Source organism: Leucoraja erinacea, chromosome 8, assembly GCF_028641065.1.
Source record: "Leucoraja erinacea ecotype New England chromosome 8, Leri_hhj_1, whole genome shotgun sequence".
Classification (NCBI taxonomy): Eukaryota; Metazoa; Chordata; class Chondrichthyes; order Rajiformes; family Rajidae; genus Leucoraja; species Leucoraja erinaceus.
The window spans coordinates 70916415-70942298 of NC_073384.1; the positions used below are offsets into that span (position 1 = coordinate 70916415).

Sequence of the window (25884 nt, forward strand, 5' to 3'; positions counted from 1 at the left end):
TATCTTCTGGTGTTGCCACCTTCACTGAGGTATGAGCCTGAGCTCCAAGATCCCTCGGCACATCAATGCTGTTAAGCATCTTGCCATTATCTTGCATTCAACCCCCCCAAAGTGCAACTCCTCACACTTACTCGGGTTAAACTTCATCTACCATTTCTCCACCCTTATTTGCAGGTGATCTAAATACCGCTGATAGCATTCCACACCGTCTGCAACCCCTCCAAATTTGGCGTCAACAGCAAACTGACTCACCAACATTTTCATCCAAGGTAGACAAAAATGCTGGAGAAGCTCAGCGGGTGAGGCAGCATCTATGGAGCGAAGGAATGGGTGACATTTCGGGTCAAGGCCCTTCTTCAGTCTCGTCCAGAAATGTCATCCATTCCTTCGCTCCACAGATGCTGCCTCACCCGCTGAGTTTCTCCAGCATTTTTGTCTACCTTTGATTGTTCCAGCATCTGCAGTTCCTTCTTCAACATTTTCATCTAGGTCATTCATACATATCACAAACAGGCAGAGGTCCCAACAGAATTCCCCACAGGTCACACACCTCCAGCCAGAATATTAATCCTCTGTCTTTTATGAATAAGTTGGGACTGCATCAATACGACCGTCATCAACAATTCCGCACATCTTAATCTTCGGGATCACCCTACTATGTGGGACCTTATCAAAAGCCTTGCTAAAATCCATATATACAACATCCACTGCCCGACCTTCACTCATCTCCTTCGAAACATCCTCAAAAGACTCAATCAAGTTTGTGCTAAAATGACCTGCAGCATACAAACCCATGCTGGTTATTCCTAATTAGCCCATTCTCTTACAAATGTGAGTAGATCCTATCTTGAAGAATTCTCTCCAACAGTTTCCCTATCATTGACGCAAGGTTCACCGACCTATAGTTCTAAACAAAGAAACATTGGCCACATTCCAGTCCTCCAGGATCTCGCCTGTGGCTGGAGAAGAAACAAAACACAAAGCCCCGCAGTCTGTTGTGTTCAAGAAGGAACTGCAGATGCTGGAAGATCGAAGGTACACAAAATTGCTGGAGAAACTCAGCGGGTGCAGCAGCATCTATGGAGCGAAGGAAATAGGTGACGTTTCGGGCCGAAACCCTTCTTCAGTCTGATGGGGGGTGGGGAGAAGGAAGGAAAAAGGGAGGAGGAGGAGCCCGAGGGTGGGGGGATGGGAGGAGACAGCTCGAGGGTTAAGGAAGGGGAGGAGACAGCAAGGGCTAGCAAAATTGGGAGAATTCAACGTTCATGCCATCAGGACGCAAACTGCCCAGGCGGAATATGAGGTGCTGTTCCTCTAATTTCCGGTGTTGCTCACTCTGGCAATGGAGGAGACCCAGGACAGAGAGGTTGGATTGAGAATGGGAGGGGGAGTTGAAGTGCTGAGCCACCGGGAGTTCAGGTAGGTTATTGCGGACTGAGCGGAGGTGTTCGGCGAAACGATCGCCCAACCTCCGCTTAGTCTCCGCGATGTAAATCAGCTGACATCTAGAGCAGCGGATGCAGTAGATGAGGTTGGAGGAGATACAGGTGAACCTTTGTCGCACCTGGAACGACTGCTTGGGACCTTGAATGGAGTCGAGGGGGGAGGTGAAGGGACAGGTGTTGCATTTCTTGCGGTTGCAACGGAAAGTGCCCGGGGAGGGGGTGGTACGGGAGGGAAGGGAAGAATTGACAAGGGAGTTGCGGAGGGAGCGGTCTTTGTGGAAGGCAGACATAGGGGGAGATGGGAAGATGTGGCGAGTGGTGGGGTCACGTTGGAGGTGGGGGAAATGGCGGAGGATTATGTGTTGTATTTGCCGGCTGGTGGGGTGAAAGGTGAGGACCAGGGGGACTCTTCCCTAGTTGCGAGTGCGGGGATGGGGAGAGAGAGCAGTGTTGTGGAGCATGGATGAGACCCTGGTGCGAGCCTCATCTATGGTGGCGGAGGGGAATCCCCGTTCCCTGAAGAACGAGGACATTTCCGATGCCCTGGTATGGAATGTCTCATCCTGGGAACAGATGCGGCGTAGGCGGAGGAATTGGGAGTAGGGGATGGAGTCTATACAGGGGGCAGGGTGGGAAGACATGTAATCCAGATAGCCATGCCCCGCAGTCTCCTCTCTTGCCTCCCTTAATAGCCTAGGACACATCCCATCAGGCCCTGGGGACCTAATATTCTTCAAGTGCCTAAGCACCACCACTTTCTCCATTTTAAACAGTCCTAGCATATTTGAATTCTTCACATTGATCTCACTGTCCTCCAAGTCCTTCTCCTCGGTGAATACACTTCCATCTACAAGTCACGCTGCCACGGCAGGGCCATCAGCATAATCAAGAACCAGTCTCACCCCCGGTCACTCGCTCTTCTCCCATCGCCCATCAGGCAAGATGTACTGAAGTTAGAAAAAGCCTACTTCCAGATTCCGGGACAGTTTCTTCTCAGCTGTTATCAGACAACTGAACCGTCCTCTCACCAGCTACAGTACAGTCCTGACCTCCAATCTACCGCATTGGAGACCTTTGAGCACTCTTTGGAGTCAGAGTCTAAAGGATCTTTAACAGACTTTATCTTGCCCTAAATGCTATTCCCTTTATCCTGTATCTGTGCACTGTGGACAGCTTGATTGTAACCGTGTACAGTCTTTCATTGACTGGTTAGCACACAACAAAAAGCTTTTCACTGTACCTCAGTACACTTCACAATAATAAATTAAACTAAACTACAGACGTTTAGTACCTCACCTACATGCTTCAAGCATAGATTTTCTCCGTTATTCTTGAGAGGCCCCACCTTCTCCCTGGTCAAACATCGAACCAATTCCCATTTCAGTAAATGTCTGCATTATATTGGCCCATGCATGAGAATCAACCATGTTTTTGCCACATAGAGTTCAATTTTAAAGTCTTAGAGTGACACAGTGTGGAAAGAGGCCCTTCGGCCCAACTTGCCCACACTGGCCAACATGTCCCATCTACACTAGTCCCACCTGCCTGTGTTTGGTCCATATCCCTCCAAACTTGTCCGATCCATGAAACCTGTCTAACTGTTTCTTAAACATTGGAATAGACCCAGCCTCAACTACCTCCTCTTGCAACTTGTTCCGTATACCCACCACCCTTTGTGTGGAAAAAGTTATCCCTCAGATTCCTATTAAATCTTTTCCTCTTCACTTTGAACCCATGTCCTCTGGTCCTCGATTCACCTACTCTGGGCAAGAGATTCTGTGCATATCTACCCGATCTATTCCTCTCATGATTTTATACATCTCTATAAGATCATTGATCAGGCAATTTTGTCAAATGTTTTATTATTTCTTGAAGCTTATTATCTGTTCCTAATGGTTAAAACCCACAATGTGGACCAAACATGCTCATTTCTAACAAGATGGGAGAGATGTGCACATTTGGTGAATTGTGAGTCCGGTGAATTGTGAGTCCGGTGAATTAGATTATCATTACTGCTGCCACAAAATGACTTTGAAACAGATGCAGAAAAAAATTAAACTCCTCAGCAGAAAAAACATTTTAAACCTAAAAACATTCTTCTTCAGCTTAAACATTCTCATCCCTTTCAACTTTAATCTCAGCGGTTAAAATAACTGCCAAACAAAGCTGGAGAAAAATGCTGCTGTCTCCATAATTCCCTTGGAGATTCTAATCTGAAAAACTAGATTGTCTCTATTAAAAACTTTCTAAAGCAGAAGGTATTAGCGTATAAAGCCCTGCAGCCTGATCAAAGAATAAGAGCAATGCACCTCTGTGCCCACATTTAACAGCCTAAGAAAATATGGCAGAATTGCAAATTTTGTATGGTAAAAACGTAGAGTGCAGTTGAATTTTGTGCAGTTAGTAAAATAAAAATTCCTTACAAACACGTGTCCTGTGAGCCCTTCCAGAAGATCCAAGAGTTTTCGGCCATCTTGGAGGTCATCAAATAAATCCTTGATGGGTGGTTTTCCATTCTGCAGCAGAAACATACAATTAAACAGGGCCAAATTTGAAAAAAAACATTCTGCAGAACTGCTCTTCTGCCTTTGGGGTCAGGATCATCACAGCTTAGTCCTGGGAAAAAATGCAAGTTCATTTATATACGATGTAAGCAATTCACTGCACAAGCCTAAAACTGATTAACTAAGCTTTTAACTCAAAATTTACAACTAATACACTGTTTTTCATCATCGATAAAATAACTATAAAATATTGCAGTGGAACTGCTTCTTAGAAGCACAAGAGTCCACTCCAAAGACAAACATGTTTGTAGGTTAACTGGCTTAGTATCATTTGAATTGTCCCTAGTGTGTGCAGGATAGTGTAAGCGTGCGAGGATTGCTGGTCCGCGCGGACTTGATGGGTCGAAGGGCCTGTATTTGCGCTGAATCTTGAAATGAAACTCATAATCAAACATGTTGATATTCACTGTTTCCAAATCACTGCTCATCTTTCCAGTGATAGTCATGAAGTCATACAGCATGGAAACAGGCCCTTCAGCCCAATTGTCCCATTTATACGTCTATGCTTGGCCACATCCCTCCAAAACCGGTCCTATCCATGTACCTGCCTAAATGTTTCTTAAACGTTATATATAGTACCTGCCTCAACTACCTCCTCCAGCAGCTCGTTCCACACATCCACCACCATTTGTGTGACAACGTTAGCCCTCAGGTTCCTATTAAATCTTTCTCTTCTCACCTTAAACCAATGTCCTCTGGTTCTTGAGCCCCCTACTCTGGGAAAGAGACTCCGTGCGTCTGTCTACCCAATCAATTCCTGTCATGATTTTGTACACGTCTATAAGATCACTCCTCATCGTCCTGCGCTCCTAGGAATAGAGTCACAGCCTGCTCAACCTCTCCGTGTAGCTCAGGACCTAGATTGCTGGCAACATCCTCAATTGAATGACGGAGTATACTCGATGGACCAAATCTTTCCTGTAATGTGGCGACCAGAAATGCATATAACACTGCAAAGGCAGCCAAAACCAAAATCCTACAGAACTGCACCATGACTTCCGAAATCTTATATTCAATGCTTCTCGCAATAAAGGCAAGCATATCACATGCCTTTACCACCCTATCTACCTGTGCTGCCATCTTTAGTGAGCTATGAACCTGGACTCTAATGGGCCTGTCCCACATAGGCGATTTTTTGGGGCAACTGTCATAGTCGTAGCAGGTCGCCAAAAAACGGCGACTGGACCCCCATACGACAATGTCTACGCCAATGTCTACAACAACCTACCTCCTAGTTGACGTCAAGTTACGGCAAGCTACTGACAACTGGCGACCCGCTAGGTCGTCCACCTACGACAACTTACGTCCACCTGTGACATGCTACCACAAGGTAAGACAATTCAGTTGCCGGTTGACGTAGGTAGTCGCCAATGGGATTCACCAAAGTCAGCGCCCGGCGACAACGTACGTCATCCTGGCGACAGCACTTACGTCAGGATACGATCGTTGGCGTTTAGCCCGCGGGCGCCGACTGTCATCAAAAAGTTTTGAACATTTCAAAATCCAGCAGCGACCAGAAAAAAGGTACGACTCTTTGGGCGACTGAGGAGACCATACAAGCGCCAGCCTAGTCGCCTGTAGTCGCGTAAAAAATTGCCTAACTCCCATAAGGTCCCTCTGCACATCAATGCTGTTAAGGGTTTTGCCATTAACTGCATTCGCTCTCCATTCACTCAACGTCCCAAAGTGCAACACGACACTGTTGTTCGGGATAAACTCCATCTGCCATTTCTACCACCCATCTCTGCACCTGATCTACATTCCGCTGTATCTTCTGACAGCCTTCCTCAGGGTCTGCAACTCCTCCAGTTTTGGTGTCATCAGCAAACTTACTCCCCAACCCAACTACATTACGTCTCGGTCATTTACATGTGCGTTTGTTCGTACGTTAAAGGAGCAGAATTATGCCATTCGTCCCATCAAGTCTATTCTGCCTTTTAATCACGGCTGATCAATCTTTCTCTCTCAACTCCATTCTCTTGCATTCTCCCCATAACCATTGACGTCCGTACTAATTAAGAATCTGTCAATCTCCGCCTTACACAAAAATATATACAAAATTATATACTCCAAAATTTCTTCATATATATGGCACAATAAAAATCCCAGACTAAGTAAAAAATACTTACAGAAATCAAAAAAAGACAGTGGTTTTGCACTGCCGAACCTTAGAATTTAATATTGGGCAGTTAATGCTCGCTATTTAACGTTTTGGACAAAAGATTTAGAAGATACCCAATGCCCAGGATGGATAAATCTTGAACGTGATTCTATGCAAGGGATATCATTGGCTTCTATTCCCTCGTTACCTTTTACAATGACGAGATTGAATAAATATACGACTATCCCAATAAAAAGACATGCATTCCGAATATAGTTTCAATTTCCTACATTTTTTGGATTGAATGATATTATCTTATCGAGTCCTATCATATCTAATATTTTCTTCCAACCTTCTAGTACTGATCAAGCCTTTCTGTTATGGAAGAGGAAGGGATTTGGTTTTGGATGGTTGTTTTATGTCTTTTGAATAACTCTCCAATAAATATAATCTACCCAACTCGCATTTCTTCAGATATTTACAAATTAGACATTTTTTGAAGGCTACTTTACCCTTTTTTCCGTTACCACATCAAACCGAAATCTTGGAAAAAAATTTACATTTGAACCCTTATCAGAAAGGCTTAATAACGACTATATATGAGTTGATTTTGAAATTACAAATAGATACATTTGATAAAATTAGGACCAACTGGGAAAGAGAATTCCAAATGTCTCTATCTATAGAGAAATGGGAGAGGATTCTTCAATTAGTTAATACTTCCTCAATGTGTGCAAGACACACTTTGATACAATTCAAGGTGGTTCACAGAGCTCATGTGTCAAAAGATGTTAGCTCGTTTTTATGGTCATATAAATCCTACCTGTGACAGATGCAAGTCTGAAGTGGCCTCACGGACCCATATGTTGTTGTCCTGCCCACTTTTGGAGAAATATTCGAAACAAATTTTTGATACTATTTCTGTAGTTTTAGGTATTGATTTACAACCTCATCCTATTACTGCAATTTTTGGGCTCCCAATGTTAGATTCTACTCATTTGTCCCGTTCTGCCCATCGGCTGATTGCTTTTGCATTAATTGCCAGAAGATCTATTTTATTTAAATAGAAAGACTCTAACCCACTGACCACACTCCATTGGTACTCTGAAACGATATCATGTATAAATTTAGAAAAAAATAGTAGTGACATTGTTGAACCCTTGGTAAGACTTGGGGAAAATGTATTCACCATTTTCCCACTACATAGATTGTCGCCTCTCCAACTGTTATAATAATTATTTTACCTTTATACGGTGGAACAGACTTGACGACAAACAGGGACTTAAATTGTTGAAATTCTTTGCAGCCCAGATTCTGTTTTGCTTTTTTTCTCTCTAGTTTAGGGGATTTTGGTTTCTCTTTTTTTCTCTTTTTACCTTTTTGTTTTTATACATATGTTCCCTTTTAAACACTTAACTATATTTACATAGAGACCAGGAGGTCTATATTCAATGTGTATTTTGACACTGGACTCATATTTAGGTTATACCTGTTTAATAACAAAACAAAACAACAAAAAAATATATAATAAACATAACAATCATATTGATACATAGGGATCAGGATTACTTTAATATCCTGATCCCTATGTATCAATATCATTGTTATGTTTATTATATATTTTTTTGTTGTTGTTTTGTTTTTGTTTTGAAAAAAAACTAATAAAAATATTTTAAAAGAAAGAATCTGTCAATCTCCGCCATACAAAAATATATACAAAAAAAAACAAAAATATCCATTCCTCCACAGTCATCTGTGGCAACAAATTCCACAGATTCACCACTCTCTAACTAAAAAAAAACACCCCTCATCTCCTCCTAAAGGTACTCTCTTTTATTTTGAGGCTATGACTGCTGGACCTAGACCTGCTCCCACTACAATACAATACAATTTATTTGTCATTTGAACCCCATTGAGGTTCAAACGAAATGTTGTTTCTGCAGTCATACACACAAGAAAGAACCAAGACACAACACAATTTACACAAACATCCATCACAGCGCATCTCCTCCTCGCTGTGATGGAAGGCAAAGACTTATCTCTCCCCTGCACTCCCCATTCCCCTCCCGATGTCAGAGTCAGAGTCAAAGCCCCCGGCGGGCGATGGCAATTGTCCCGCGGCCATTAACGCCGCGCTGGGTGATGCAAGGCCACGCTCCGGGTCTTGTTGTTGAAGCCCCCGGCGGGCGCTAGCAAAGTTCCACAGCCATTCCAAGCCGCGCCGGGCGATGATGTAAGGCCCCGCTCCAGGTACTCTTCAACCCCGCAACTCGGACGGGTGAAGTCGCCGTTGCGGAAGCCCCGAAAAGCGGTCTCCCAGCAGGGACCCGCAGGCTCCCGGTGTCACTGTCCACCAGACCTGCGGTAAGCCACCGAATCCCCGGGGTCGGGTCGGGTCGCAGCAGCGCGCCACCACCGCTCCTCCCGCTCCGAACTCGGCCAGCTCCGTGATGGTGAGTAGGCCCGCATGCTCCGCGACTGGAGCCCCAGGTCGTTCCTGCTGGAGGCCGCTCCACAGTGCTCGGCCCCAACGACAACGGAGACCCGACAGAGAAAAGCCCACTAGTGGAAACGTCTACTCCACATCCACTCTATCCAGGCCTTCTAACTATTCAGTAACTTTCAATGAGGTCCCCTGTCATTCTTCTAAACTCCAGCGAGTACCGGCCCTTAAACGCTCATCATATATCAACCCAATCGTTCCTGGGATCACTCTCATGGATCTCCTCTGAACCCTCTCCAACGCCAGCACATCCTTCCTGAGATATGGGCCCAACATTGCTCACAATACTGCAAATGGATTGGATTGGATTCAATTTTATTGTCATTGCACTTTTCAGTGCAACAAAATGGTTTAGCCTGCAGTCATAACATAGAATAATAACAAAACAAACACTCAACACAGTTTAAAGTCCCAAAGTCATTGTCTCTTCCCTCCTTGCTCTCCCTCTGCGCCTAGGCAATCCAAGCCTCCGATGTTACGACCCCGCCGGGTGATGGTTTGCAAGTCCCGCGGCTGAATCCGTGCTCTGCAAACGGACTGGTTCAAACTCCGCGGCCCGGAGCGGTCGAAGCTGCCGCCCTCCAGTCCAGCGGACGCAGCTGTAGTTGCGGGAGCTCCGGAAAAACAGGTCACCAACCTGTGAGCTCCCGACGATGTCGTCCACTTGCCCGCGGCCGAGCCTCCAAAATCGGGTTGGAAGTTTGGTCGCACCGCAACCACAGCCCCAAAGTCGGCCAGCCTCTCGTTGGTAAGTCCTGCCTCTGCCTCTGGAGCCTCGAGGTCGGTCCCAGTTGGAGGCCGCCAGCTCCGCGATAGGCCTCAGCGCAGGCGGACACGGAGTCGGGGGATACGGCAAGAAAGGTCGCATCCCCCCCGAAGGAAGAGTCAAAAAACATGTTACACCCAACCCCCCACACATACACAACTAAATAAACCGAAATAAACTGTAAAAACGGGACAAAAAGAAAACAAAAAAAGAAAAGACAAACGGACTGCAGGCGAGCCACAGCTGCAAGGCAACGCCGCCATTTCCGGAATGCTGTCTGACCTGTGTCAGCATAACATCCCTGTTTTTATATTCTAGTCCTATCAAAATAAATGATATCATTACAGTGGCCTTTCTTACTACTGATTTGACTTGCAAATCAACTGCACCAGCATTCTCAAATTCCTTTGCACCTCCGTCCGGTCTCTGACCTCTCCCCATTTAGAAAATAGTCTACGTGTTTATTCCTACCACCAAGATGCACGACTCCACACTTTGCTACACTGTATTCCTTCTGCCACTTCTTTGCCCACTCTCCCAACCTGTCCAAGTCCTTCTGCAAAGTCCCTGCTTTCTCTACACTATCTGCCCCTCCACTCATCTTCGTATTATTTGCAAACTTGGCCATAAAGCCTTCAATTTCTTCATCTAAATCATTAATATACATCGTGAAGCGTAGCAACCCCAGCACTGATCCCTGCAGAATGCCACTAGTCACTGGCAGCCAAACATAAAAAGCCACCATTATTGCCATTCGCCCGACCTGCTATCCATGCTGGTATCTTCCCGTTGATACCATGAGCTCTCATCTACATTAGCAGCCTCACATGCGGCACCTTATCAAAGGCCTTCTGAAAGTACCAGGTAAACAACATCCACTGACTTCCTCAAATAATTCCAACAGGCAAGATCTCCCATTCACAAAACCATGCTGACTGCGACCTATTTTGTTGTATGCTTCTAAGTACTCAGAAACCTTATCCTTTATAATGGACTCTAAAATCTTACCAACCACTGACGTCAAGCTAACTCTGGCCTATAGCTTACACTCTTTTGCTTCACATTTAGATACATTGCGAATGTCTTTCACTGTGAAGGCTGCCGCAGTAAACTGATTTAATTCATCTGTCATTTCTTTATTCCCAATGATCACTGCTCCAGCATCATTTTCCACCAATCCAAAGTATTTCTTACTCTTTATATATCTAAAGAAACTTTTGCTATCCTCTTTTATATTATTGGCTCAGCATACTATCATTATCTCACCTTTTCTTCCCGTATTGCCTTTTTAGTTGCCTTCTGTTGTTTTTTGAAAAACAACGTTATAAGCCTTCTCTTTTACTTTTATGCTGTCTTTGACTTCCCTTGTCAGCCACGGTCACCTCATTGCCTACTTAGAATCTTTCTTCCTCTTTCGAATGAAAAGATCCTGCGTCTTCCAAATTATTCCTAGAAATTCCTACCATGGCTGTTCCACCATCATTCCTGCTAGGGTCCCTTACCAATCAAATTTTGCCAGTTCCTCCTCATGCCTCAGCAGTCATTTTTGATCAACTGTAACACCGACACATCTGATTTCATCTTCACCCTCTGACAAACAGCGAAGTTCTCTGCACAGATCCCTGCGGAACTCCACTGGTCACAGCACAACCCTCTTGTCTTCTATGAATATGCCAGCTCAGAAATGATACGACCAAGGCATCGTAAATCCCATAAATCTCAACCAAAGGGGTAAGCCTGCCATGACGGCCCTTGGAAAAAGCCGAACTAAAATCCATGTCTACTACATCCACTGCCCCATCTTCATTAATCTCCTTTGTCACCTCCTCAAAAAACAGTCCAGTTAGTGAGACACGTTCGGCCACATACAAAGTCATGCTGGTTATCCTTATTTAACTCAATCTCTTCCAAATGGGAGTAAATCCAGATCTCCCCAATCAACAACCCGTGCCTGCCTTCTCCCCATATCCCTTGACTCCACTAGTCCCTAGAGCTCTATCTAACTTTCTCTTAAATCCATCCAATGATTTGGCCTCCACTGCCCTCTGTGGCAGGGAATTCCACAAATTCACAACTCTCTGGGTGAAAAAGTTTTTTCTCACCTCACTCTTAAATGGCCTCCCCTTTATTCTAAGACTGTGGCCCCTGGCCATTTAGAACGGAGATGAGGAAACACATTTTCTCACAGAGAGTGGTGAGTGTGAAATTCCCTGCCTCAGGTGGAGGCAGGTTCTCTGGATGCTTTCAAGAGAGAGCTAGATAGGGCTCTTCAAAATATGGGGAGATGGCAGGAACGGGGTACTGATTGGGGATGATCAGCCATGATCACATTGAATGGCGGTGCTGGCTCGAAGGGCCAAATGGCCTACTCCTGCACCTATTCTCTATTGGTTCTGGACTCACCCAACATTGGGAACAATTTCCTGCATCTAGCTTGTCCAGTCCTTTTATAAGTTTCTACAAGATCCCACCCCTCATCCTGCTAAACTCCAATGAATACAAGCCTAGTCTTTTCAATCTTTCCTCGTATGACAGTCCTGCCATCCCAGGGATCAATCTCGTGAATCTACGCTGCACTGCAAATGCATTAACGTGAGGTTCACCGACTTGTAGTTCCCTGGATTCTCTCTACTTCCTTTCTTAAACAAAGGAATAACATTGGTCACCCTCCAGTCCTCTGGGACCTTGCCTGTGGTTAGAGAAGAAACAAAGATCCTCGTCATGCCCCCTAACAATCTCCTCCCTTTCCTCACTCAATAACCTGGGAGAGACCCCCATCAGGCTTTGGGGGCTTATTTGGCTTAAACTTCTCCAAGAGCCTCAGCACCATCACTTTCTCCATCTCAAATTGCCTACACTTATTTGTATTCTGCACACTGATCTCGTTTCCCTCCAGGTCAGGGGTCGGTAACCTATGGCCCCCGGGCCGAATGTGGCCCGTAACCCAAAATCATTTGGCCCACAGGCGTATTTTTTTTCCCCGTGATCATCTAGCCCGCAGACTTCCATCATCTCCGGTGCCTCCCGGGCCCAAGGCGGAGCCGGTGTGCAGCAGCGAGCGCCAAGCGCGGCCGAGCGCCGAGCTCTGGCCGTACCGCATCCTGCGCAAAGCCGCCGGCACGGCTGGGCACCTTCTGTATCTGGGCTTCACTGTCGGGATCGGGTTTATCAACAGGCCGGGGCCGAGTGAGTAACTAGGGACCAGTGCTCCAGGTGGCTTCCTTGAAGGGCCGGGATCTATGTGAACACTGAATTTAATGCCTGCCGTCCGGGGCAGGATCCATGTGTACACATGATAGATGTGGCCCGCCATCCGCTCACAGACATGTGTCCTGGCCCCTATGCAGAACAAGGTTGCTGACCCCTGCTCCAAGTCCTTCTCCTCGGTGAAAACTGATACAAAGTACCCATTTAGTACACAAAGCACACATGTACATCTAAAAAGTCTTGGGATTTTCCTTAATCCGATTTGCCAACGACATTTCATGACCCCTTCAAATTGCCACACGAGTATTTTTCTTATTCATTTTATAGTCTTCATAAGCCCTGTCTAAAGTCCCCTGATATGCAGGAAGGAACTGCAGATGCTGGTTTAAACCGAAGATCTGGAGTAACTCAGTGGGACAGGCAGCATCTCTGGAGAGAAGGAATGGGTGACGTTTCGGGTCAAGACCCTTCTTTAGACTCAAATCTAATCCAGTCTGAAGAAGGGTCTCGATCCGAAATGTCACCCATTCCTTCTCTTCAGAGATGCTGCCTGTCCTGCTGAGTTACTCCAGCTTTGTGTCTATCTTGTTAAACTTGATATATGCTTCCTTTTTCTCACTGACCAAATTTACAACCTCCTTGGTTATCCATTGTTCCCTTACCTTGCCGTCCTTATCCCTCCTCCTCACTGGAATATTCCAGCACTTTGATCAACTGGCCTTTAAACGACTCCCACGTCATCCGTGGACTTACACAATAACAACTGCTCCCAATCTACCTTCCTTAGCACCTGCCGAAGGACAATGCCCCAATTAAGTGCCTTCCCACAACATTCAGATGTGTCCCTATTCAAACCAATCCTAAAGTTAATACTGTGACCACCATCCCCGAGACACAGCATCCTGAAGTCCCATTTGCTGCCTCAGAATCTCCTGTCTGTTCCCCCTAATTATTGAGTCCCCATCATGATCTTGGCCCTACCCTGCTGGACCATTCCTGCTAAATGCAATGGGCTGACGTGTAGTACGCAATGGAACGGAACATGGGCCTTTTTTTCCATCCATTTCCGTAACCGGACCCGACCCGACTCGCAGTGTAATCAACGTTGCGGGGGAACAGTTTGTGTTAATAAATTATAATTCTGAAAATGAGAAGATTTTTACCAAATAACTTCTATTTTTACGAGGATGTTTCCATAACCGGCTTCCGTCTCCGCACTATTATCCTATGGGATCTTCGGTGCGGAGACGGAAGCCGATTACGGAAATGGGGCCTATAATTACCCATGAATCTGCCCATGACCGTACTACGTCTATTTCGTCGAGTGGACTATCTTGCTCGCTATAGGATCTTTGGTGGTGGAGGCAGACGTGTTCATGGAGTTTAAGAGACTTTTAGATATATGGGGAATGAGGGGATGTGGGCTATATGCAGGCAGATAAGAGTTGGTCAAGGGGCCTCTTCCTGTGATGCATGGAAGATATTACGGCAGTAGCATGTAGATAGAAAACAAGCACAGGTTTTCAGTACACACTGTTGCCAGTGAGGTTTCTTTATTTTACTAAAGTACACTGCGCATACTCGCACATATTTACGAGCAAGGTAATGAATATATCACATGACACAAATCACACCATTCTAGCGCTCAGTTCTCAAAGTTACAACGACCATTATAAACACTATTATGTACACTACAATGCACTTTTCTAAGCAACTGCACATTCTGTTGGAACTTTTACATCAAATTTTACGAGTTCGCAAAGTGCAAGAAACCTGAAAGCTGCCAAGGAAATGGAGGCAATGGCTCTTTATACCACACTGCTCTACAATAACAGCACACACAAAGACACCAAACAGGTAGCTTGCCAAATGCCTTCAGAAGAATAGGGCAGGAAGGAGCTCTTTCATGGAAAGACTTATACAAGAGGGAATAGCATGTGCCAATTCCCAGCACTCGATGCCTCTCAGTAACAACTGCATTAAAAATGCATCCGTGTAAACAAATGTGGAATTCCATTTCCAAAAACAGAAAACAGATCACAGTATACTCCAACCAACCAACTTGTCTAAATTCAGACAACATTGTTGTGGCGATCTGTGCCCTCACACAACCAGCTGCACACGGCTAGAAAACGGATGCTGATATTTTACTCACTCAAATCTCTTTGCACATCACAAAATACTTCTGAAGCTTCACGTTTGCCTTAATAGCAGCTGGAGATGTTCCAGATAGCAATGTTCAGTCCTCAAAGACTCATGCCAACCTTACCTTTACAAAGCGCATATTAATCCATTTTGTGAACGTTTTCTTCTGTACAGCGTCATGCTCATCTGAAAAAAAAATTACAACAGGTTAACAGATATCAAATCTCGTGTATTTCCATCTATACTACAGGTGCACAACCTTTTATCCGGTGTTCCGGAAACCGAAAAACTCCGAAAACCGGCCATTTTTCCAGATGTCGTCTGCGCACCAAAGCTGGCGTTTGGCGCCAAACTTGACCCGAAACGACCCACAGTCAACCCAGGTCTGTGCTACTCCTCCCCGAAGACCGGGAGACGCTTAAACATCTGTAAATCATTGCTTAAATGTTAGTCAGTTAGTTTGGAGGGCTTTTATGTGAAGGGGGGGGTGAAGGGGTAAACTTTAATTCTTAGTCCCCTACCTGGTCGGAGAGGCGGGGAGCGGTCAATGCCTTACCGGGTCGCCGTGCAGTAAGCTCCGCAGCGCTGTGGCCGGTGGGGCAGCGGGCGGCGCCGGTTGTAGCTCCGACCCCGGCAACTCTACCCCTGGCTGCGAGGCGCTCCAAATCTAGCGCGGCCCGCGGCCGGACGCCCCAGCTCCGCGAATGTCGGGAGTCGGCGACGTCGCAGCGCTGGGATACCAGCGGGGAGCGGGCAATGCCTTACCGGGTCGCCGTGCGGCAAGCTCCGGAGCGCTGTGGCCGCCGACCCAACGTTCGCGGAGCGTCGCTGGATTTGGAGCCGCGCAGCCAGGGGTAGAGTTGCCGGGGTCGGAGCTCCAACCGGCGCCGCCCGCGGCCAGACGGAGCCCCCAGCTCCGCGAGGTTGGGAGTCGCCGACCAGGTAGGGGACTAAGAATTAAAGTTTCCCCCTTCACCCCTACTCCACCACATAAAATCCCTCCAAACTAACTGACTAACATTTATGCAATGATTCTCCCGGTCTCCGGGGAGGAGGCAGCTGCTCCAGACTTTTCAAGCTGCCCGCGCTACCTACCTAATCTACGCTAAAAATCTTCCATTCGGAAATCCGAAAATGTCCGACATCCGACAAGTGTCTGGTCCCAAGGCTTTCGGATAAAAGGTTGTGCACCTGTATTACTAAAACTCTTCAGTAGACAAAAATGCTGGAGGAACTCAGCGGATGAGGCAGCATCTATGGAGCGAAGGAATAGATGATGTTTCGGGTCGAGACCCTTCTTCAGACTGATGTGGGGGGTGGGGGGGGGAGGGGGGAAGAAAACTTCATCTTATTTGTGGCAGTCTGTGTGTTTGTGTGTGTGTGTGTGTGCCAATTTCTATTTTCCTATTATTTTCTTCCAAAAAAGCTACAGCCTTCCCATTTTCACACATTCTACTCGCATTTGTTCCCGTCAAGGCGATAAACATCTTCCCATCGCATTCCCACCTATATTTCCTCACATTTTAATTGTTTAAAGTTTTTAAAAAAATGCCCGAAAACTCACCCATTTCAAAATAAAAAACCCGAGTGATGTCACAAATCGACTCGCAAGGCAGGACGGGACACTCCGGGAGGGAGGGAGGGAGGGAGGGATGGGCACTCCAGCGCACTCGCGTGGCGGCCACTGCTGGCGGCCAACACCTAGTGGCGAGGGTGGAGGCGCGGGCCCTGGCTGCATCCGAGCCTGGTGCTCCAGCTGGAGTGAGAGCTGAGCCCGGGGTTTGGGATGAGGCCGTGACCACCGACACCAAATGGCGACAGTGGAGCCACGACCCCTGGCTGGAGCCAAGCCTGGTGCTCGAGCTGGAGAGAGAGCCGAACACGAGGCCGAAACAAAAGCCGCCGCTGGAACCAAGTTGGGGCCGGGTCGAGTACGAGAACCAGGCCGAGTTCAAGGCCCTGGCGCTACTCCACGACCTGGGTAGGTCCTGGGACAGGGAATGGGAGTGAAGGGAGAAGGATGAGGGAAATGATGAGGAGGGAGTTGGGGTGGGGAGTGGGGTGGAAGAGGGAGATGCCCCCTTGCTCTCTACCCCCACTCCTTCTTCCTCCCACTGTATCGAATATTAAAACGGAGAACAAATCTCTTCCTGGTTTTGGTGGAAAAGCACAAATTATTTTTTTTCTCATATCACCTCACATCCACAACAAATAGGATCACCCAAAATGTTTACGAGCAATTAAACTATTAGACGCATCAAATGCCACATGAAAATGCAAAACAGTATCTAGGAAAATGTACCCATCATTAAATATTACAATACATTTCAGGCCAATGATCAAATATGATAAAAGGTTTCTACTGACATTACCCGACTATTCCTGTATTTTGTTTTTTAAACTTCACATTTCCAGGATCTGCAAAATTTTGCTTTTGAGATATGTATAAAAGAGACAAAGGCTCACACATACAAATATGATTTTCAAAGGACAAGAAATTAAGCAAATGCTCAATATTATCATACTGTCCCAACAAATGACTGCATGCTTATTTGATAACATTCTTTTGGTTGTAGGAGTGCAAATTCTGACTGTTGGAAGTTGCCCCATGAAGTGACACATGAACTATGACCTATGTTCAGTATGTGACATTGAACTGGAAACATATTGTTCATGCCATCCCACATTAAGAAGTTAGCATGAGAGTTAGCATTGTGTTCTCAGCCCCCTTCTTCACTCCTTGTACACCTACACACACACATGGACAATTCTAATTAATTTTACAAATTCGCAGAAGACGCCACCATTGTGAGCCGGATATCAAATAATGGTGAGACGGAGTATAAGAAGGAGATTGATAACCTCATGAACTGGCATTGAGACAACAACCTTTCTCTCAATGACAGCAAGACAAAGGAGATAGTGATCGACTTCAAGAAGCGAAGAGGTACGAACGCAGTTTGCATTGGCGGCGCATGTGTAGAAATGGTTGAAAGCTTCCAATCCCTAGGGTAAATATCACCAACTACTTCTCCTGGACCACCCATACTGAAGCAATGGCCAAGAAAGCACACCAACGCCTCTTCTTCCTTAGAAAGTTCAGCATGTCCCCAACTACTCTCACCAACTTCTACAGATGCGCCATTGAAAACATTATATCAGGATGCATCACAGCACAGCTCCATCCAAGACCACAAGAAATTGTATAATCCAAATTCTGAACAATATGAAACGTCACCCATTCCTTCTCTCCAGATATGCTGCCTATCGCCAAGTTACTCCAGCGATGTCTACCTTCAATGTAAACCAGCATCTGCAGTTCCTTCCTACACAAACCAACCTCCCTTTCATTGACACCTCACGCTGCCTCAGCAAAGTTACAAGCATAATCAGGTATGTAGATTAATTGGCGTGGTACAATTGTAGATTGTCACTCGTGTGTGTAGGCTAGTGTTAGCGTGCGGGGATCGCTAGTCGGTGCGGACTCGGTGTGCCGAAGAGCATGTTTCTGCACTGTATCTCTAAACTAAAGAAATGTCATGATCTCAATCAAAGAACCCACAACATTGTCAGTCACAGGGCAGAGCTGCAATATCACCCCATTACTTTTCTCAACATTTCTCACCATATCATTGCACCACACTACCTACAAGCACCCTGCTGGAGTAAAGCTAATCTACAGGACAAGTACCAACCAAATGGTTCATTTGATATCATCCCCATGGCAGAACCAATGTCATATCAACCTCAGTTACTGAGCTGCAGAATTCAAACAATGCTTGCATTTGTGCACTTTTATATGCCAAACTCTGTCATCGAATCAAACACTCAAATAAGGCAAAAAAGAGGCCTAAAGGGCCTGTCCCACTTGCGTGTCCTTGGCACACAAATTACGCGACCTCGTGGTGGCGTTGAGCCGCGATGCTCCTGTGAAGGTCGGGCGAGATTACATGTGACCACACAGCCGTCTGGAGCGAGTGAAGTCATTTGAAGATAGACACAACATGCTGGAGTAACTCAGCAGGACCGGCAGCATCTCTAGAGAGAAGCAATGGGTGACATTTCATGTCGAGACGCTTCTTCAGTTTGAAAGAAGGGTCTTGACCCAAAGCGTCACCCATTGCTTCTCTCCAGAGATGCTGCCAGACCCGCTGAGTTACTCCTGCATTTTGTGTCTATCTTCAATTTTCTCGCCCCGCTCTGGGAGTAGAAGTGGGGGCGGATCCGGACCGCAACGGCCGTGAACCCCAGGCCGAGTTCGGCGATCGTTTGCCTGCTTCTGCTGCTGTTGAAGGTAAGACGTTGCGTCGCGCCAGGGTCTTGGGCCTGTCCCACTTTGGCCGTCAAAAATTTCGGAGCCCCACTCGATGTCACGCACAACTACATACCCTTCCGTGCTTCTAAGTGGGACCGGCCCCGCGCGGCCATACGGTGCCCGTGCGCCTCAATGCGACCACGAGGTTGCGTATTTTGCGTGCCAAGGACACGTAAGTGGGACAGGCCCTTAACACTCTTACACCTAACACTTGCAAAACAAAGGCTCTCTCCCAGGTCCCCCATGCTATACAGAATCCCGTTAATAAAAGACATAGCCTTGGAAACTATACCACTTCCCGTAGCTTAGAAACCACTGGTTATTATGGATGATAAAATTACAGTGCTGAGGCTTTGGATTGCCAGCTCGGGCTTTATGTCATCAAAAGAACGAATAGTTGAAGACCAAAACATCAAACATAACACTTTGCTGATTGTCCCCCATCTTCCTATATGTCATGGAGTGTCACAGAGTCATAGTGATACATTGTGGAAACGAGCCCTTTGGCCCAACTTGCCCACACCAGCCAACATGTCCCAGCTACACTAGTCCCACCTGCCTGCGTTTGGCCCATATCCCTCCAAACCTGACCTATCCATGTACCTGTCTAACTGTTTCTTAAACATTGGGATAGTCCCTGCCTCAACTTCCTCTTCTAGCAGCTTGTTCCATACCCCCACCACCCTTTGTGTGAAAAAGCTACTCCACAGATTCCTATAACATATTTTCCCCTTCACCATAAACCCATGTCCTCTTGTCCTCGATTCACCTACTCTGGGCAAGAGACTCTGTGCATCTACCCGATCTATTCCTCTCATGATTTTATACACCTCAAGAAGATCACCCCATATCCTCCTGCACTCCAAGGAATAGAGACCCAACCTCTCCCTATAGCTCAAACCCTATAGTCCTGGCAGTATCCTTGTAAATCTTTTCTATACCTTATCCAGCTTGACAACATATTTCCTATAACATGGTGTTCAGATCATGCTTCTGAGAAATTGACTATCAAAGCAGGCACCATCGGCACGGACTCAACAAATCCTCTGGTGTCCATGTTACCATCATCTCCAGGATCAAGACTGCGGTACCCGACTGACATTAGATTCATGAAACTGGTGCACCACTCAAAGCGCGGGCACAGCCCTTTGACCCAACCCATCCATGCCAACCAAGATGGGCCATCAAAGATAGTCCCATTTGCTCTATATTCCTCTCAATCTTTCCTTTCCACATACCTGTCCAAGCTGCTTTGAAATGTTGTTATTGTTGCGAAGAGAGGTGGCAAGCAGCCATTTTGAGAGGAGAGAAAGCATTTTTGAAAGAGCGGTACGCGATGGGAACGAGGCTTTTATCAAGTGATGGAGGGACATTTATCACGCAGATGTTTGATTGTTTCAGGGAGAGGCACAGCAGCACCATTAAAAATGAAAGTAAGTCCAGCAGTGCTGCCTTTTGGAGCAGTCGTGTTGAGGTGAAGTGCTGTGTTTGAGGTCCAGCACAGTACAGAGGCTTTGGCAAGAGGGGTGAGCAGAGGCTGACAGCAGGTTAATTAATGTACAGTCTGTTTTTTTCCTGTGTAATTCTTCCTCGGTTTTGGAGTCAAGAGTTTAAAGATAAAGTGTGGAAACAGGATTTAGCACACTAACGATCACCCTTACACTAGTTCTATCCTACCCTCTAAGGGCAATTTACAGAGGCCAAATTAACCAACAAACCTGCACGTCTTTGGAGTGTGGAAGTGAAGGGCATGTCCCACTTTCCCGAGTTATTCACAAATTCTCCAACGAGTTTTTAAACTCGCAGAATGTTCGTAACGAGTCCGTAGGAGTCCGTGGATATATTGTAGCGGCTCGTTATGCCAACCTTAGGTATTCGGGGCTATTTCTTTTTACTCGTTGACATTTTTCATCATGCTGCAAAAACGTCCCGACTTACCTGATGCCCCGAGTACCTACGGCTGGCATAACGAGCCGCTACGATATATCCACAGACTTCTACGGATTTGTTACAAACATTCTGCGAGTTTGAAAACCTCAGGAGAATTCGTGAATAACTCGGGGAAAGTGGGACAGGCCCTTAAACCAGAGCAGGTGGAGAAAACCCACGCGGTCAAAGGGAGATGTACAAACTCGGGATCAAAGCCAGGTCTCTGGCACTGCAAGGAAGCAGCTCTACTGCAGCGCCACCAACCCTGCGGTGGAGATGACAGGTGGGGAAAGTGGAATTCAGGAGCATTTCCAGTGTCACTGAGGACTACGCCTGCAGCAAGTGCCATCAGCTGCGGCTCCTTACGAACCTTTAGTAGACTCGTTAGTTAGGGGGGCAGGCATGGGATTCTGTGACAGCAAACATAACTCCAGGGATGGTGTGTTCTCTCCCTGGTGCCAGGGTCCAGGATGTCTCAGAGCCGTTGCAGAACATACTGAAGAGGGAGGCAGAGCAGCTGGAAGTCTCTGTGTACACGATATAGAGTGGGCAACCCCGAACCACTGCGAACCCGGTAGGCGGCGCGGCTCTGGCCAGCAGCGGCCTCTGCAGCCTGTCCGCGTTTTATTATTTTTTGTCTGTGTTTTTATGTAGTTTTTTGTTTTTATGTTGGGGGGTGTGTGTGTGGGGGGATGGGGGTGGGGTGGGGGGGGGGGGGGGGAAACTTTTGAATCTCTCCCTGCACTGGAGACCCGACCCTTTCCCCCCCTCGTCGGGTCTCAGGTGTCGTTGAGGCCGCAACGAGGAGCGGCCTCCAACGGGAAGAAGCTGGGGACTCTGGTGCCGACTCACCGTTGCCGTCGCGGAGCTGGCCGAGACCGGGAGTGGTGGAGGAGCGCTGCTGCTGCTGCTGCTGCTGCTGCCGCTGCTGCTGCCGCTGCTGCTGCTGAGTCGGAGGCTGCTATGGCGTGTCTGCGGACGTCGGCACCGGGAGCCCACGGATCCCTGGAGGGAGACCGCTTTTCGGGGCTCCTGCAACGGCGAATTCTCCCGCCCGTGTTGCGAGGTTGAAGAGCTCCTGGAGCGGGGCCTGATACCACTGCCCGGCGTGGCTTCAATGGCCGCGGGACAATCGCCATCGCCAGCCGGGGGCTTTGACTTTGGGGGGGGGGGGGGGGGGGGGGGGGGGGGGGGGGGGGGGGGGGGGGGGGGGGGGGAGAGTGCAGTGGAGAGATAAGTTTTTTTGGCCTTCCATCACAGCTATGTGATGGATGTTTATGTAAAATGTAATTATGTTGTGTCTGGGGTCTATTTGTGTGTAATGTATGGCTGCAGAAACGGCATTTCGTTTGGACCTCCAGGGGTCCAAATGACAATTAAATTGACTCTTGACTCTCTTGACTCTCGACTCTCTTGACCCCCCCCCCCCCCGACAGCCTCATATTACACCCATAACTATTTGACGAAAATCAAAGATCTGCAGATGCTGGAAATTAAAAGAATAAAGTAAATAGCAGGTCAAGCAGCATGTACGGAAAAACAAACGGGGCTAACAGAGAAATGCTGCATCGGTTTCCCTTTCCATTGAACGTTTTCAGCATTTCCTGTTTCAATAACTAGTCATTGAGATGCATTTACGACTAGGAAGTAAGCCTGAGACATTTAACACAACATACACAGTAGGTCGGCTTCCCTTCCATTTGCAACTCACCAAATTCATTTGTTACATTTACATTTTGGCTGCCAGCATAAAAAGTACAGCAAGTCTTCGACGGGAACAACTTCACACTTTGTGCATTCATTTCAGCTCCACACCTCTGCTCACTGTGAAACGAGGCTAGGAAACGGAAATAGAACATCGCTGAATGCAAGCAGGGAGGTGTAAAATTCACAACCTTCCGAGGAGAGCCCTATACAACCACAGTCTCAACCATAATGAGCAGCTTGTTCAGCAAGAGCTTTCAACAGCACTGTGTTAGTGAATGAGAATCTGGAGAATCTGCGTCAATGACAATGTGTAGGAAGGAACTGGTTAGTGACAATGTGTGTGCTGTTTAAACATTCTACTTCAAGCAAGCCACAGGCTGTCCCATGCTATTTTCTGCTTTCATATCCACAAATATTTTTGTTTAATTGTAAATTGATACTTTTTATTGCATTAAATAGACAATAGACAATAGGTGCAGGAGTAGGCCATTCGACCCTTTGAGTCAACATGCCATTCAATGTGATCATGGCTGATCATCCCAAATCAGTACCCTGTTCCTGCCTTCTCCCCATATCCCCCGACTCCGCTATTTTTAAGAGCCCTATCTAGCTCTCTCTTGAAAGCATCCAGAGAACCTGCCTCCACCACCCTCTGAGGCAGAGAATTCCACAGACTCACCACTCTCTGTGAGAAAAAGTGTTTCCTCGTCTCCGTTCTAAATGGCTTACTCCTTATTCTTAAACTGTGGCTCCTGGTTCTGGACTCCCCCAACATCAGGAACGTGTTTCCTGCCTCTAGTGTGTCCAATCTCTTAACAATCTTATATGTTTCAATGAGATACCCTCTCATCCTTCTAAACTTCAGAGTGTATAAGCCCAGCTGCTCCATTCTCTCAGCATGTGACAGTCCCACCATCCCGGGAATTAACCTTGTAAACCTACGCTGCACTCAATAGCAAGAATGTCCTTCCTCTAATTAGGGGACTGAAACTGCACACAATACTCCAGGTATGGTCTCACTAGGGCTCTGTACAACTGCAGAATGACCTATTTGCTCCTATATTTGATTCCTCCCGTTATAAAGGCCAACATGCCATTCGCTTTCTTCACTGCCTGCTGTACCTGCATGCTTACTTTCATAGACTGATGAACAAGGGCCGCTAGATCCTGTTGTTTCCCCTTTTCCCAACTTGACGCCATTTAGATAGTAATCTGCCTTCCTGTTTTTGCTACCAAAGTGAATAACCTCACATTTATCCGCATTAAACTTCATCTGCCATGCATCTGCCCACTCCCCCAACCTGTCCAAGTCACCCTGCATTCTCATAGCATCCTCATCACAGTTCACACTGCTACCCAGCTTTGTGTCATCGGCAAATTTGCTAATGTTACTTTGAATCCCTTCATCCAAATCATTGATGTATATTGTAAATAGCTGCGGTCCCAGCACCGAGCCTTGCGGTACCCTAGTCACTGCCTGCCATTCTGAAAGGGACCCGTTAATCCCTACTCTTTGTTTCCTGACTGCCAACCACTTCTCTATCCCTGTCAGCACTCTTCCCCAAATACCATGTGCCCTAATTTTGCCCACTAATCTCCTATGCGGGACCTTATCAAATGCTTTCTGAAAGTCCAGGTACACTACATCCACTGGCTCTCCCTTTTCCATTTTCCTAGTTACATCTTCAAAAAATTCCAGATGATTAATCAAGCATGATTTCCCCTTCGTAAATCCATGCTGACTCAGATCGATCCTGTTACTGCTATCCAAATGTGCGCTTATCTCATCTTTTATAATTGACTCCAGCATCTTCCCCACCACCGATGTCAGGCTAATTGGGCTATAATTCTCTGTTTTCTCTCTCCCGCCTTTCTTAAAAAGTGGGATAACATTAGCTACCCTCCAATGCACAGGAACTGATCCCGAGCCTATAGAACATTGGAAAATTATCACCAATGCATCCACGATTTCTATAGCCACTTCCTTAAGTACCCTGGGATGCAGACCATCAGGCCCTGGGGATTTATCAGCCTTCAGTCCCATCAGTCTATCCAACATCATTTCCTGCCTAAAGTGGATTTCCTTCAGTTCCTCTGTCACCCCAGATCCTCTGGCCACTACTATATCAGGAAGATTGTTTGTGTCCTCCTTAGTGAAGACAGAACCAAAGTACTTGTTCAACTCATCTGCCATTTCCTTGATCCCCATAATAAATTCACCTTTTTCAGTCTTCAAGGGTCCAAATTTGGTCTTAACTAATGTTTTCCTCTTCACATACTTAAAGAAGCTTTTACTACCCTGCTTTATATCCTTGGCTATCTTACCTTCATACCTCATCTGTTCTCACCGCATTGTCTTTTTGGTTATCTTCTGTTGTTCTTTAAACATTACCCAATCCTCTTGCTTCCCGCTCATCTTTGCTACGTTGTACTTCTTCACTTTAATTTTTATACTGTCCCTGAAGTCCCTTGTCAGCCATAGTCGCCCCTTTCTCCCCTTGGAATCTTTCTTCCTCCTAGGAATTAACTGATCCTGCACCTTCTGTATCATTCCTAGAAACACCTGCCATTTTTGTTCCACTGTCATCCCTGCTAGTGTATCTTTCCAGTCAACTTTGGCCAGCTCCTCCCCCATGGCCCCATAGTCACCTTTATTCAACTGCAACACTGACACCTCCGATCTACTCTTCTCCCTCTCCAATTGTAAATTAAACCTGACCATGTTATGGTCACTGCCTCCTAATGGCTCATTAACCTCGAGGTCCTTTATCAAATCCGGTTCATTACATAACACTAAATCCAGAATTGCCTTCTTCCCTTCTAGTTCACCAAACTGATGATATTCCACCAATTGTGCTTGCCACATTTTGACCACAAATTCAGGAACATTCAAGTTAGTTATGGCCATGTAACAGCATGGAGCTCTTACTTTAGATTCCAAGTGTGAACAATTGTATCGAAATATTAGAAGGTGGTTGAATAGGCCATCATTTGTAAGCATTTTGAACAAGTGAGTTCATCTACAAAAGACGACTAGAGTAATACAACAAGTCAGACAGCACCTTCAGAGAACATGATTAGGTAATGTTTTGGCTTGGTAGACTTCTTCAGACTGATTGTGGTGGGGGTGGGGGGGAGAAACAGTAAGTTGGAAGCGATGTACGAACAGGACAAAGCCTGGCAAGTGATAGGATAGGGGAAG

General features: G+C 46.5%; 1 protein-coding gene across 1 annotated transcript in view; it reads right to left on the reverse strand.

The window, feature by feature from the left end:
• Window positions 1-25884, reverse strand: part of utrn (utrophin) — a 382291-nt gene that overhangs the window by 318678 nt on the left and 37729 nt on the right. The window contains 2 exon segments of the mRNA XM_055639965.1: window positions 3869-3961; window positions 14856-14917. Coding sequence (XP_055495940.1) covers window positions 3869-3961; window positions 14856-14917 — 155 coding nt within the window.